The sequence below is a fragment of the Elephantulus edwardii genome, unplaced genomic scaffold (assembly GCF_000299155.1).
Source record: "Elephantulus edwardii isolate Elephantulus edwardi_28Jun2011 unplaced genomic scaffold, EleEdw1.0 scaffold00304, whole genome shotgun sequence".
NCBI classification, from domain to species: Eukaryota; Metazoa; Chordata; class Mammalia; order Macroscelidea; family Macroscelididae; genus Elephantulus; species Elephantulus edwardii.
The window spans coordinates 2,657,125-2,670,419 of record NW_006400054.1 but is presented as its reverse complement, the minus strand read 5'-3'; the positions used below and the strand labels follow the sequence as shown (position 1 = coordinate 2,670,419).

Sequence of the window (13,295 nt, the reverse complement as noted above, 5' to 3'; positions counted from 1 at the left end):
AACAGCGCCACCTACCGTTGCCCGATCGCGGATCTCCGAGGCCTCCGCGACTGCTGGTTCCAGTGAATGATCAGCGCCCGGGAGGAGCGTGGTCCCGCCCACTTCCGGGGCCACGTGATTTCCTTCCGGGTCGTCCAAGATGGCGGCGTCCAGGTCCACGGCGTGAGTGCTGTGTGCGACAGCCGGTTTCCAATTCAGCTCGTTTGAGAACAGCAAGGAGTTCGTGCCATGTCACGACTGATCGTGAAGAACCTCCCGAATGGGGTGAGTGTAGATCCCGGGGCTGCGATCTGAGTACGAGGGCCTCCCGGAGCTCAGGGGGCGGTGGCAGGTGAGAATTAGGCTCCTGTTCTGGGCAGGACGCCTCGTTGGCAAACGAGAGTTAGAACTGTAGTTACAGTATTCACGCACGTCTTTTAAGGCCTCAGTAATTTTAGGTCAAGTAGGAGTAGTTTAAGAAAATGAAGTTTTAAGTTAAGAACGCTAAGCCGTTTATCCTGTCACAGTATCGTATTAATGTTTATGCTTTTTTGTCGTATCATACTTGGCTCCACAATCAACAGTCTTGGCACCAGTAGTCAGGAAATCAAAAGACGTGTTGCGATGGGAAAGTCTGCTGTTAGGGACCTCTCCAAAGTACTGGAGAGCAGTGGTGTCATCTGGAGATTAAGGTGCGTCTGATCCAGGCCATGGTCTTTGCAATCACTTGTTATGCATCAGAGAGTTGGACAATGACTAGGGAGGACAGAAGGAGAATTGATGCCTTTGAGCTGTGGTGCTGGAGAACACTATTGAGAGTACAATGGACTGCCAGGAAAGCAAACCGATTCATCGTAGAGAGGAGTAAACCAGGCTGCTCCTTGGAGGCAAGGATTCTGGGGCTCCGTCTGACATGCTTTGGACATGTTGCCAGGAGGGACGTCCTTGGAGAAGGACATCATGCTTGGAATGGTGGAGGGCAGGCGCAGGAAGGGATGGCCCTCTATGAGGTGGATTGATTCAGTGACTGGGGTAATCGGGATGGGTGTATCGGAGACGGTGCGATTGGCACAGGACAGCAGAGTTGTACACTGGGTTGCTATGAGTCGGAAGTGACTCAACGGTATATGACAACAACAACAACATACTATCACATTAACCTCTATCCTATCATAGTGTTCTTTTCAATTTTATTTTATCACGCTATTGTATTAACACAAAGAACACCTGAAGAACACCTTTTAGCCACTTAGTAATCCTGTCATACTTGCCTGGTGACTACAGAAACTGGTTCATGGTCCCAATTCCATAACTGGGACTCGATCAATACTTGTGGTCTGATTCATTATCCCTAAGTACACAGCATTACCTGGCCTACATAGCCCTTGCGCTCGGTGGGTAAGACATTTCAACTGCTAATCAAAAGGTTAGCACTTCGAATCCACCAGTTTTTTCTCCAGAGAAAGATAGAGAGAGTCTCCTCTCATACAGATTTTCAGCCCTGGACACTTGATACCAGGTCCCTGTGGATTGGAATTCACTATACTGCAGTGGATATACTCTCTGACAGTCACTTTCTTTAATGGTTTGGGGGGGGGGGTTGTTTTTTTGAGCCTGATCACAGGAGTTTTATTTTTATACCCATTTAAAAAATTTTAAAAAACCCAATGTCTGAGTCACTCATTATGTTGAGCCACTATGCAATCTGTTTTCCATAGTCTGCAATCATTTTTATAAAAAACATTTTTAATTGTGATTTTAACGGAAGTTTACAGAAAAGTTGTATTTTCATTCATTTTTTGTTGTACATTTTCTTCCCTCACCCTTCCCTAGTTCACGTTCTTTTTTTAAAAGTATTCATTCATTGTTGCACAGTTTCCTCCTTCCTTCCTTCCCCCTTCCTCAGTCCTCTTCAATACACCTCTTACTCTGGTCTGTTGTCTTACATATAATGCCTAATAATATCTTTTTTAAACAGTTCTCTCCCTCATCTGGTCCAATACGGTGTTCTGTCCACTCTTGGCCTATTCTTCTTCTAAACACCCCCCCCCCCCGTCAGTCCTGCTTCATAACAGTGGTATTATTCATTATTTGCCCCTTTGAAATTTCACTTAGCATAATATCCTCAAGGGTCACTCATGTGTGTAAACTTTTACAAGTTCCTTATTTTTCAGTGCTGCATAGTATTCTATTGTGTAAATATACCATTGTTTTACTTTCTTTTTTTTTTTTTCATTGTTTTACTTTCTATTTATTTGCTGATGGGCATCTGGGTTTATTTCCGTCTCTTTGCTATTGTAAATAACACAGTAATAAACATGAGTGTGCCTACGTCTGTTTGGATAGAGGTTCTGATTTCTTTAGGTTATATTCCCAGCAATAGAATTACTGGGCTAAAGGGTATTTCTATTTCAGACTTTTGAAGAAAGTCTCAAACTACCTTCCATAGTGGTTGAACCATTTTACACTTATCCCAGCAGTGAATAAGGGTTCCAATCCCTCTACAACCTCGCCAGCATTTGTTTGCTGCTCTGTTTGATTTTGCTGTTGTTTCTGATCTGCAACCATTTTGTTGCTTATTACTATATTCATTTATTCTAAAAAGTATCTACTGTGTGGCAGGCAGGAGCCTTGGTGGCACAGTGTTTTAAGTGTGCAGCTGCAGACCGGAACGCCTTTGGTAGTTCCACCAGCTCAGCTGCTCAGTGGGAGAACGAGGAGGCCGTCCACGGGGTGGGGATTTACAGCCCCGGAAACCCTCTGAGGCAGTTGTGTTCTGTCTGTGAGGCTTGCTCTGAGTTGGAATTGACTGAATGACAGTGGGTTTTGGTACCATGTACCAGGCACGCCGCTGGGCTTCTTTTAGAATTAATTCCTAGTGTGTTACATAGCTGAACAAAAGCGAGTGTGTCTCAGGTGCTTGGAACCCACAGCAGCTCTGAGGAAGGAGAATGTTCAGTCTTCCCTTGTGATCCCAGGATCTGCAGCCTGGGAGTTGTGGTGGGTGGATGCGGTGAAGCAGAACCAACTCAGTGGCATTAAGTGTTAGCCTCATACCAATCAATCTCTTGGGCAGGAGGTAACTTCTCAGTTGTTCTGAGACTTAGTTCTTATGTCAGTGAAATGAGTTAGGGCTCTAGGCCACAGAGCAGTAACTGTGAGAGCTGTAAAGTGATCCTGATTGAATTCCGAAGCAACTCCGCCCTCTTCCTCGTCTCAGGCTCCCTATGTGGGGAGTTTCCAGGTGGGGGTTCTTACAGCCTTGCATCTGTCTCATTTTCTCCCTTTATCTTGAGTCTCCCCAACTCCTCCTTACTGTCACCCGTTTCGCATCAGATGAAGGAGGAGCGTTTCAAGCAGCTCTTCGCCGCCTTCGGCACACTGACAGACTGCAGCCTGAAGTTCACCAAAGATGGCAAGTTCCGGAAGTTTGGCTTCATCGGCTTCAAGTCTGAGGAGGAGGCCCAAGCAGCCCTGTGCCATTTCAACAAGAGCTTTGTCGACACAGCCCGGATCACGGTGAGTTGACACAGATCTAACCTCTCCAGCCTGTTAAGGTGATGCCCACTTGATTTTGCATCCAATGCTCGGCTTCAAACTATTATCCCCTGGCTGTGACCTCCTGGTCGTTGGTATCAGTGGTTCAAGAGTCACCTAGAGAGCTTGTTAAAGCCGTATCGTGGACCTCATGTGCAGAGATGCTGGGGGCAGGAAATGGCATTTGCTGCAAGTTGATGGGTGCTGTCAGTGCTCCTGGCCCGAGGACCAACCACGCTTTGAGAGCCACTGGTCCATGTTGATTGACTCACCCAGCCAGCAAGCACTGACAGAGCAGAGACCCGCTTGTTATTTTGTTATTGTTAGATGCCATCGAGCTGTCTCTGTCTCACAGCACCTCACCTACAGCAGAAGGAAGCACTGCCCCAGCCCACACCACCTTCATGGGCGTCCGCGTTGAGCCCATTGTTGCCACCGGCTTGTCGATCTGACTCTTTGAAGGTCTTCCTTTTTTCCTTTCACTGATCTTCCTCTCCTTCACCAAGCACTGTGCCCTTCTCCACGCCCTGGCCCCTCCTGATAGCGTGTCCAGTGCACGTGAGTCCATGTCCAGTGCTCCTCATTCCCACCTCTCAGCAGCATTCTGGCTGGAATTCTTTCAAGACAAATCCCTTCCCTGCTTGCTATTGAGAATTCAGGGGCATGGTAACCCCTGGCTCCTGGCCTCGTGGAGCAGGCAGCCTGTGGGGACCACAGTGCTTGAGCTCGGGGCCACCATTGCTGTGATGGAAGCAAGGGAAGGCCCCCTGGGTAGGCCTAATGAGGAATCATCTGTTTATCTATATGTAACTGACAGAGTGACCGCACAGTGGACTTGCAGGTATCACGATGGAGCGGGCGCCAGGGTTCAGCCTGTGGTTCATAGGACGTCTTTTGGCCGTATTCGCCTCCATGGCATCGAACAGTAGTCTGAGGGGAGTTGCACTGCAAACGCAGAAGTCATGCATGTCTGGGAGTTTTCATCCTTTCGCGGTTCTGCGGGAGAAAGACAGGCAATCTCCCCTGCAATTTATGGCCTCAGAAACTCAGGGGAGGATCAGTACGGATCGGTTCTGACTTGGCGATGGCAAGTTCGAGAGCAAACACTGTGCCCAACGCAGACTATAGAGCAGGTGCTCGTCCGGTCCATCTTCTGCGGCGATGTCTGTCCATCTTTGAGGGTTTGTCCACAGAGGGGGCGCGGGGATGGCTTTTTCCTGCTATCAAGTTGATCCAGGTTTTTCCGACGATTTCATGTTGGCAGACTGCCTCCTTCCTGAAATATACTGGTAACCCCCCGTCGGTGTGCACAGTGCTCATGACCGTCCAAGGCCGCGAAAACGTAGCGTTTTCAGTCACTCACTGAGTGAGTGACGACTGCCACGTTCACACGGCCCGGCTTCCCACTGCTCGTATGTTGCCCCGAGCTCGTGTGACTGTCACCCTCTGTGTCCCTGAGCAGGTGGAGTTCTGCAAATCATTTGGGGACCCGACAAAGCCCCGGGCGTGGAGCAAACATGCCCAGAAAGTAAGCCAGTGTCCAGCACCCTCCCAGGATCCCGTTTCCACGGAAACGAAGCAGGTGAGTCCGTGCCAGCCTGTCGTTGCCAGGGTGGTCACAGCTCTGTGGGGATGTCTGGTGTATTCCCAGGGCCCCTTCTCACGGTTCCGGGAGGTGGACCCTCCAGAGCATAACAGCTCATCTTCCTCTCACCCGCGTGAGCCTGACAGTCTGTGTTTTGTTTGCAGAGCAGTGAGGAGGAGAAGAAGAAGAAGAAGGTCACTGGTGAACTGGAGCAGGTGAGTCCAACTGCTGACCAGGGGCCCTGGGGACAGTCCTGGGTGGGCACGCAGTCTGGGTAGGTGGCTGACCCTGGCATCCAGAGCGCCTGCTCGGGGCCTTGGGGACAGTCCTGAGTGGACACACAGGCTGGGCAGGGGGCTGACCCGGGCACCCTGAGCACCTGCTCTCATGCCCCCACCTAATCTCCCCACTGGCTCCCCGGCCTGCTCATCCGGGGAACAGCGCATCCTGCCCTCCTCAGAGCCAGCTGTCCCCAGAGGCTGCAGTCTGCCTCGTGCCTTCGGAGGATTAGCAAGATCTAGCTCTTCCCTGAACCTCATCTGTCTTTCTCCTTTGCTTCCACTGTCACAACCACCAGCTGAAGGAAGACACCGAGTTCCGGGAGTTCCTGTCAGTCCACCAGCGGCGGACGCAGGTAGCCACGTGGGCCAACGATGCCCTGGCCGCCAAGCCCAAGCAGGGGAAGGGCCAGCCGGCGGGCGACTACCTCAATTTCGACTCAGACTCGGGAAAGGAGAGTGAGGAGGAGGGCCCCAGTGAAGACCTGGATGGTGAGGACCTCCTTGTGCCTGAGCGAGTGTCCAGTGTGGGACTGTGTGTGTTCAGGTCCATGTGGACAGTCCAGTGGGGTGTGGGGTGTTCGTGGGCCCCTCAGTGCCAGTAGCACAGGCTAGCTGGTCACCACTGTCAGCTCTGCCCTGCGGATGTCACAGCCTATTCATGGCATTCATGCAGTCCCTCCGCCATTATTTACAAAGCGCCCACTGTGTGCCCGGCCCTGTTTGAGGCATTGAGGCTGTAGCGGTGAGTGAAACACCGGAGTCGCTGCCCACGCAGGTGGAGTTGCTGTTGAGTACCACCGAGTCGGAACCGACCCGTACCTGAGCCTCCAGTGGGTTTTCGGAGGCTGACAAGGACGAGGGAGGATATTCGCCTGTCTTTATTCCAGTGAGCGGCCGATAGGTTCGAACCACACGCCTTGGAGTTGGCGGCTCAATTCTTTACCACTAAGCCAGAGATAAACAGTCAGCAAATCCGTGGTTGAGTGTGTCATATGGAGACATGCGCTGTAGAGGACAAGCCAGGGAGGACCCCTGGAGGGTGAGGAGGTGGTGGCTCTTGAGCAAAGCCCTTGAGGGGTATGAGTGAGGTGTGGCCTTCAGAGGGGGCTCCAGGTGCCCGGGCAGGCGTGCTGAGCGTCTGCGAGGCAGCCATTCTTTCTCACCTTTCCTTTCCTCGTCGTTCCATCCCCGTGGCCGGGAGGCTGGAGTTTCCGTGCTGAGCTGCGCCCACAGGCCTCATGGGAGTTAGCAGGCCACGGGCGGGGGAGGAACATAGGGGCAGCCAGGGGAGGGGCCGGTGTGTGGGCTCCGGGGACCAGCGTGTGGCCCTGGGCATGAAAGACGAGCAGCTTGAGTTTGGTCCTGGGCGCAGGCTTTTTGCTTTATTTTGAAGTTCTATTTTGTTGTGTCATCGGTGGAAGTTTACACAGCATCCCGTTCGGCAGTGTCTGGACAGATTTCTCGTCGACGTGGGTTATGCTTTGCCCAGTGCACGAGGGTTCTCAGTTTCCATCCTTTCTGGTCACTCCAGTCTGCTGGCCCCTCACCTGGGCTTTACAACAGTCTGGTCCATAGAGGACTCTTTGAAGGAAGCCCAGGGCTCACAGGTGCTGTTTGTTGTGGGCCAGCTATTAGCTGTCATAACGGTGAACTGGGCATCGTTTGGGGTCATGGTTTAGAGAGTACCTCAGGACGATAGTCTCAGCGAATCTGCTGGTCTCAGCTGGCCCGATAAGTCTGGATTTTTTAAGAATAAGTTCAACATTCCGCTCCCTTTGTATCGGGCTGCATCTCTGGTGGCTCTGATCAGAGCGGTCAGTGGTGGCTACTGGGCGTGACCCAGTCCTGCTGGTCTGCTGTAGGGTCTTAATCAGGGAGTGACAATGCTGTCTGGACTCAGGGTACTGAGTCCCTGATGTGAACTCCGAGGACATGTTGCGGGACCTTGAGCCGTTGGGGGGTTTGGAAGGAGACAGTGCAGTGCAGTCATTGGGAGAAAGCCTGGGGCCACACCAGCCCCTGTCACTGACCCCCAGTCTCCCGTTTTTCCAGAAGAAGAAGACCTCACGCAGAAGGCAGCCGTGCAGGAGGGGCTGTCGGACATGGATTACCTGAAGTCCAAGGTCGTGAAGGCCGAGCTGCTGTCTTCCGAGGAGGAGGAGGAGGAGGAGGAGAGTGAAGATGAAGCCGTGAACTGTGAGGAGAGCAGTGAGGACGAGGGCCCAGCGCAGCCTGAGCTCGAGAGGACAGGGGCCGGCCATGGGCAGGGACAGCCGCTGCCACCTGAGGCCAAAGCCGAGGTGTGTGGGGTCAGGGGTGTTGACTCGGGGGAACTGGGGCGAGAGTGAGCTCGTGTATCACCCTTAGGAGCTGGGCACTTTAACCACTGCTCCACCAGAAAGATCATAAAAGCACGTCCCTGTGGGGTTGGTAGACAGACATGGCGGGTGAGCGACCCCAGCATGCTGGCCCGGAGCAAGGCCTCCAGAGGGGTCCCAGGCACCACGGGCTTCAGGGTTTCCTGCTGTTGCCTCCTGGCCGCCTGGGCCCGATGGCACCCCTCACCTGCTGGGCTCTGCCCTCTTAGGTGCACGTGGAGCTCACGCTCTCACTTCTGCCTCTGCCGCCACACTGGGCACAGGTCTGGTGGGCCGTGAGCCTTCCTCACTCCCTCCCACGTCAGGCCCCTCGTTGGCACACTGAGGCGTCAGGCCGGCCTCTTCCTGCCAGAGGCCTAGGCACTCACTGTGACCTCTTCTGTGTGTCTGTGGTCACCCAGGCAGAGAAGCCGGCAACCCAGAAGGAGCCCACTACCCCTCACACCGTGAAGCTGCGGGGAGCTCCGTTCAACGTCACGGAGGTATGTGTTCACCAGGGATAAGGCCACGCACCTCCTCGTGGGTGGGAGGCAGAGGGCGCCTGGGACCATGGTAGCAGGGTGCCTTGTGATGAGCTGGGCTGGAAAGAAGGAGTTGGAGACCAAAGCTACCTCTCCCTGAGTCAGAAAAAGATAGTGACTGAGACGGGGAGGCCAGTCTCACTAATGGTCTAAACCAGTGGTCGGCACCCGGGTAGCAGCGAGGCCTTTGCGGCTGATCTGAGGTGCTCTGGTGGTGCAATGCTTTAGCACTTCATTAGTCACAGGGTCAGCAGTTTGAACTCACGAGCTGGTCTTAGGGAGGAAGGAGATAGTTGGCTTCCAGAAAGATGACTGCCTTGGGAACCCGCCATGACAGTTCTGCTCCGGCCCAGAAGGTTAGAGTTGACTGGATGGCAGGGGGCAAGCGGGTGGGCACCATGAGCCATTGGCCGCCCAGGACCTCCTGACAAACAAACCCGAGAAAAGGATAGAAAAGCCAAGTCAGAAATTTGTCTCTGTTGGGTTGCACTTAGTCATCCATGGGATTGATAAAGACGAAGTCTTTATCTTACAGAAAAATGTTACGGAGTTTCTGGCACCGCTGAAACCAGTGGCCATTCGGATTGTGAGAAATGCTCATGGGAACAAAACAGGTGAGGCTGGGATGTTTCAGGGCGGGGGGGGGGGGGCTCGAAAGGCACGCGGTCCCGGAGGGAGACGGGGGCAGTAAGGAGGGCCTCTTTAAGGGCAACAGTTTGCCCCCTTTGGGTCCTCAGGTCTGTGGGTGGTCAGGACCCTCTTGTCACCTCCCTCTCAGCACACCTGCCAAGGGATATTAGTCTGAAGAGGCAAAGATTTTTAAAAAGGCAAAGAAACAAACTCGTAGTCGTGAGGACCGACTCCTAGCTGAGCTGCCACTGGGTTTCTGAGGCTGTAAATCACCTGGGAGGAGATCGCCCGTCTGTTCCTCTTGGAGCTGCTGGTGATTCGAACAGCCCGAGAAGCTCAGCCATTGAGTTCGCCTGCAGCTCCTTACTGACTGGGCCACCAGAGCTCCCAAACACGGAGAGGTTTCTTTCCCTAACTCCGGTTGGATCTTCACACCCACATTAAAGTGTGTCTCTCTGGGGTGTCCTCTGAGTGTCTCGGGGGTCTGTGGGCATCACCTGTGTCATTGTCTTCTCCCAGGTTACATCTATGTGGATTTCAGCAGTGAGGAGGAGGTGAAGAAAGCGCTGAAGTGCAACCGGGAATACATGGGTGAGCGTACCCCCGAGTAGGAGTAGGAGGGGCTGGCTGTTTATTTGCTCCGTGGGTTTTTATTGTACACCTACAGTATGTGAGGCTCGGTGCTGGGCCCTGGGGCAGCAGTGGGCAGACAGCTGTACACCCTGCCCCGGTGGAGCTGACACAGAGTGGAGATACACAAGCATAAAGAAATAGGGACAGTGCGTGGGTCCCCAAGGGGTGAGGACCACAGGCTCCCATCACCGCCCCTCCGTGAGCATCAGGGGAGCGGAGAGCTTGATGGTAGATTTCAAAGCTATAACTTTAGCAGGAACTTACAGACCAAAATATCACCTTTCCAGACCACCCTTATTTTATTTTATTTTTTTTTTCTAGCAAGTGTTATATAGTTTCTTAACTGGGAATTCAAAAGACCCAACAAACCCCACCCAGCACTTTGCTGTGGGAGAATGCCCAGCAAACAAAGATTTGGAGACCAGAAGGCCATGGGACATATTTTCAAATGAAGTCCTGTCCTCCTGGGCCTCGCAGAGAATGTGATGTTGGGACGGAGCACGAGGAGCTAGGGAGCAGGCTCTGGCCACTCGGGGGCCAGGGCTGTGATCAGGGGTCAGCTGACTGACACCCAGGCACAGAACCTCTGGCTGTCTCTGGGGTGGGTGCCTGATTCGGGCCCAGCCATCAACCCTCAGTGGGTTCCGTCAGGCTGGGTGGGGCAGCTGCCTGGCTGAGGTGTGGGCACCTACCATGTGCACGTGACAGATTGGAGGGTAGTTGTGATTTTATAGGACACGTGGGACAGTGCGTGTAAACAGCCCCAACAGCAGTCCTCGATCATTGTCCAGTGTCATCGTGTCACATTCATTAGACCCTTACCCCAGCAGCCAGGCAGAAGGGATGGTGCTAGTACCCAGGAAGTAGAGGTCTTGTCACTGTGTCCCAGGCCACACACGATTCCAGCTGAGTTGAAACTGAACCTGTAAAATGAGTGAGGTTCTGAGCCTTCAGTTCAGACCCCACAGTAGTCAGGCGATGGCAGGTGCTGCCATTAGCTGCCTGGGCCAGGGCATCCCACAGCGAGGAAGAGAAGACTGGAATCCCCAGTCGGGTCACTGGCAAGTTCTGGCTGCTCTCTGGAGCTCTGGCTTCTCCTCCCATGCAGGTGGACGCTACATAGAGGTGTTCAGGGAGAAGAGTGTTCCACTGGGCAAGGGGCCCTTGAAGAACAACGCCAAGCCCTGGCAAGGCCGGACGCTCGGGGAGGACGAGGAGGAGGAGGACCTGGCTGACTCGGGACGGCTCTTTGTGAGAAACCTGCCCTACAGCAGCACCGAGGAGGACCTGGAGAAACTCTTCTCCAAATATGGTAGGGCCTTGGTGCTCATCGCCCAACACACAGGCCGTAGAGTGAGCAGTGACACTGGGGAAGGGTGCACGCCTCGGTCCAGTCAGCCATACAGGGCTGAAAGGGCAGCATTTGCCCACAGACAGAGCTCAAAAGGCAGAAAGGGTACAGGAAAGAAGGATGAGGGGAAAAGGGAGACGGAGGGAGGAAGCAGGAAGTGTGCTGTTACAGTAAGTGAATTGCAACCAGTGTCACAAAGCGAAATGGGAATAAATTGATAAATAGACCTGACTCCCTCTGAGCTGCTGTCAGAGTCACTGGCCTGTTGACGTGTTTAGAGGGTTAGCAGGGCACATGATCCAAGGTAACAAATGTTATTTTCTATTTGAGCTCTTGTCTCTTCCTCTCCAATCTCAAAACCAAGCCTTGGGGCTTTCCACATCACTTAATATCAGCCTCAGCCTGGATCTAGGAGGTTCTCAGCTTAGGGACTCTGGGTCCACAGGAGACTTTCCCTCTTTGAGTCTTTTCCTGGTGCTAGCCCTGTCCTTCTCTCTCTGCTCTGTTCTCTCTGTCTCTTATGAGATTGAAGAGGATGGCCACTGTAATCTTACAACATCATGTCACTGCATGGGGACAGTTACATCATTCTATACCTATTAAATGACATCACCCCATAACTCAGACCGCCGGGACCATGGCCCAGCCAAGCAGACACATATTTTGAGGAGACACAGTTCAGCTGTGGCAGAGCCTGTGTTCACTGCTGCCTTGCCTGCTGGGTCTCCCCTCGGAGGACCAGGAGAGGACATCCTTCATATGCTACAGTTAGTCATGTGGGATGACAGAGGCTGAGAAATGGGACATGGCCAGGCCCTGGTGTTGAGATGCAAGTCCAGATTGAGAAGCGCTGTGCCTGAATTTGAGATATGCACAGTAATGTACACTAACATGTATGTACTAGGAACTGTTCAACACAGGACTGCATTTAACTCTCCCTGCTGCCCCATAAGGTGGGTCCTCTTCCTGTGCCATTTCACAGACAAGAAGACTGAGGCACTTGTAGGGCAAGTGCCTTTCCCAGGGCCACGTGCCTGCAGGTGATGGAGCCAGGATTCCGCCCTGGGGTCTTGACCATATGCTGCCTCTACTCTCAGAGTAGACATAGGCAGGCCTGTGAGGAGATACCTCTAACCAGTGAGATCGGCCTCACAGGGACATCAGCATGCCTGTCACCCTATTTGAGTAGTAGTTCAGCGACACCCTATTAGTGTGTGAAACCGAGGTTCAGCCCTGACCTCTAGGATACTGACCCTCTCCCGTCCTCAGGTCCGCTGTCTGAGCTGCACTACCCCATCGACAGCCTGACCAAGAAGCCCAAGGGCTTCGCCTTCGTCACCTTCATGCTCCCCGAGCACGCAGTGAAGGCCTACGCCGAGGTGGACGGGCAAGTGTTCCAGGTGCTTGCTCCCCGCCACCCCCAAGAGGCTGCATTCCCTGTGGACAGAGGGTTGGGTCTGACTCCAGCACCTAGAACGGTGCTTGGCACAGTAGGTGCTTAAAAAGCTCTGTGGGTTCTCTGTCCGAGGAGGTAGCACCCTGCAGGAGGAGTAAGGAAAGGGGCAAGGTGGACGTGGTCAAAATGGCCACAGAGAACATGCAGAACGTTGGCTTGCTTCCAGTCACCCCCAGGGAGGGCTTGGCAAGCCTCCTTTGGCCCCTCAGGCTGCTGTGGGGCCCCTTTTCCTCTTTGCCTTTCACGGCTCCAAATGTCTTGGCCACCAGGCCACCCCTGATGGAGCACAGGGGAGGCTTGTAAACAGATCAAGGGCTGCACGTGTCAGCTTGTCAGCGCACTGAGGGTTACACATGTCAGCGTGTCAGCATATTGAAGCTGTGTCTCTGAGGCTGTCAGGGGCCCCTCACAACGTCAGATCCTGTGTCCTGGGGCCGAGACCTTCATTCTGGCCTAGGGGGCCACATTGTCATAGTACCTGACACTGCGGTGTCCTGTGATCAGGCCCCCACTTGAGTCTGAAGGCTCAGCCATCTAACTCACACCCCATCACCCCTGTGTCCCGGGGCCAGTTCCCTGTCCTGCACTGAGGGTGGTCAGCTGGCCATTCTGCCTGATTGCCTTGTGGCCAGGACCCTGTTCTGCCCTGAGGGTGGCCATGGGGACATTCTACCTGACTGTCCTCTCTGTGGCCAGGTCTCTCCCTCCCCCACACTGGCCTGAGGTGGCCTCTGAACTCATCCTCTGATCAGGGTGCCAGCATGGGGTCCCGCCCATGAACCCCCCCAGGGAGACAGCAGGTAGATGGTTGAAGGCAGCTCTGATCCCTCCCTCCCCCTCGTCCCCTCGCAGGGCAGGATGCTCCACCTGCTGCCGTCCACCATCAAGAAGGAAGCCAGCGAGGACGCCCACACGCCGGGATCCTCTTCCTACAAGAAGCAGAA

At 53.7% G+C, this 13,295-nt stretch overlaps 1 protein-coding gene across 1 annotated transcript in view; it reads left to right on the top strand.

The window, feature by feature from the left end:
• The first annotated feature begins 213 nt into the window (after positions 1 to 213).
• The window catches only part of RBM19 (RNA binding motif protein 19), a 103,291-nt gene continuing 90,209 nt past the window's right edge, over positions 214 to 13,295 (top strand). The window contains 12 exon segments of the mRNA XM_006903652.1: positions 214 to 264; positions 3,316 to 3,498; positions 4,979 to 5,098; positions 5,278 to 5,316; positions 5,679 to 5,871; positions 7,435 to 7,682; positions 8,162 to 8,242; positions 8,817 to 8,895; positions 9,431 to 9,502; positions 10,653 to 10,856; positions 12,165 to 12,295; positions 13,204 to 13,289. Of these exon segments, the coding sequence (XP_006903714.1) occupies positions 229 to 264; positions 3,316 to 3,498; positions 4,979 to 5,098; positions 5,278 to 5,316; positions 5,679 to 5,871; positions 7,435 to 7,682; positions 8,162 to 8,242; positions 8,817 to 8,895; positions 9,431 to 9,502; positions 10,653 to 10,856; positions 12,165 to 12,295; positions 13,204 to 13,289 (1,472 nt within the window). The 5' untranslated portion in view covers positions 214 to 228.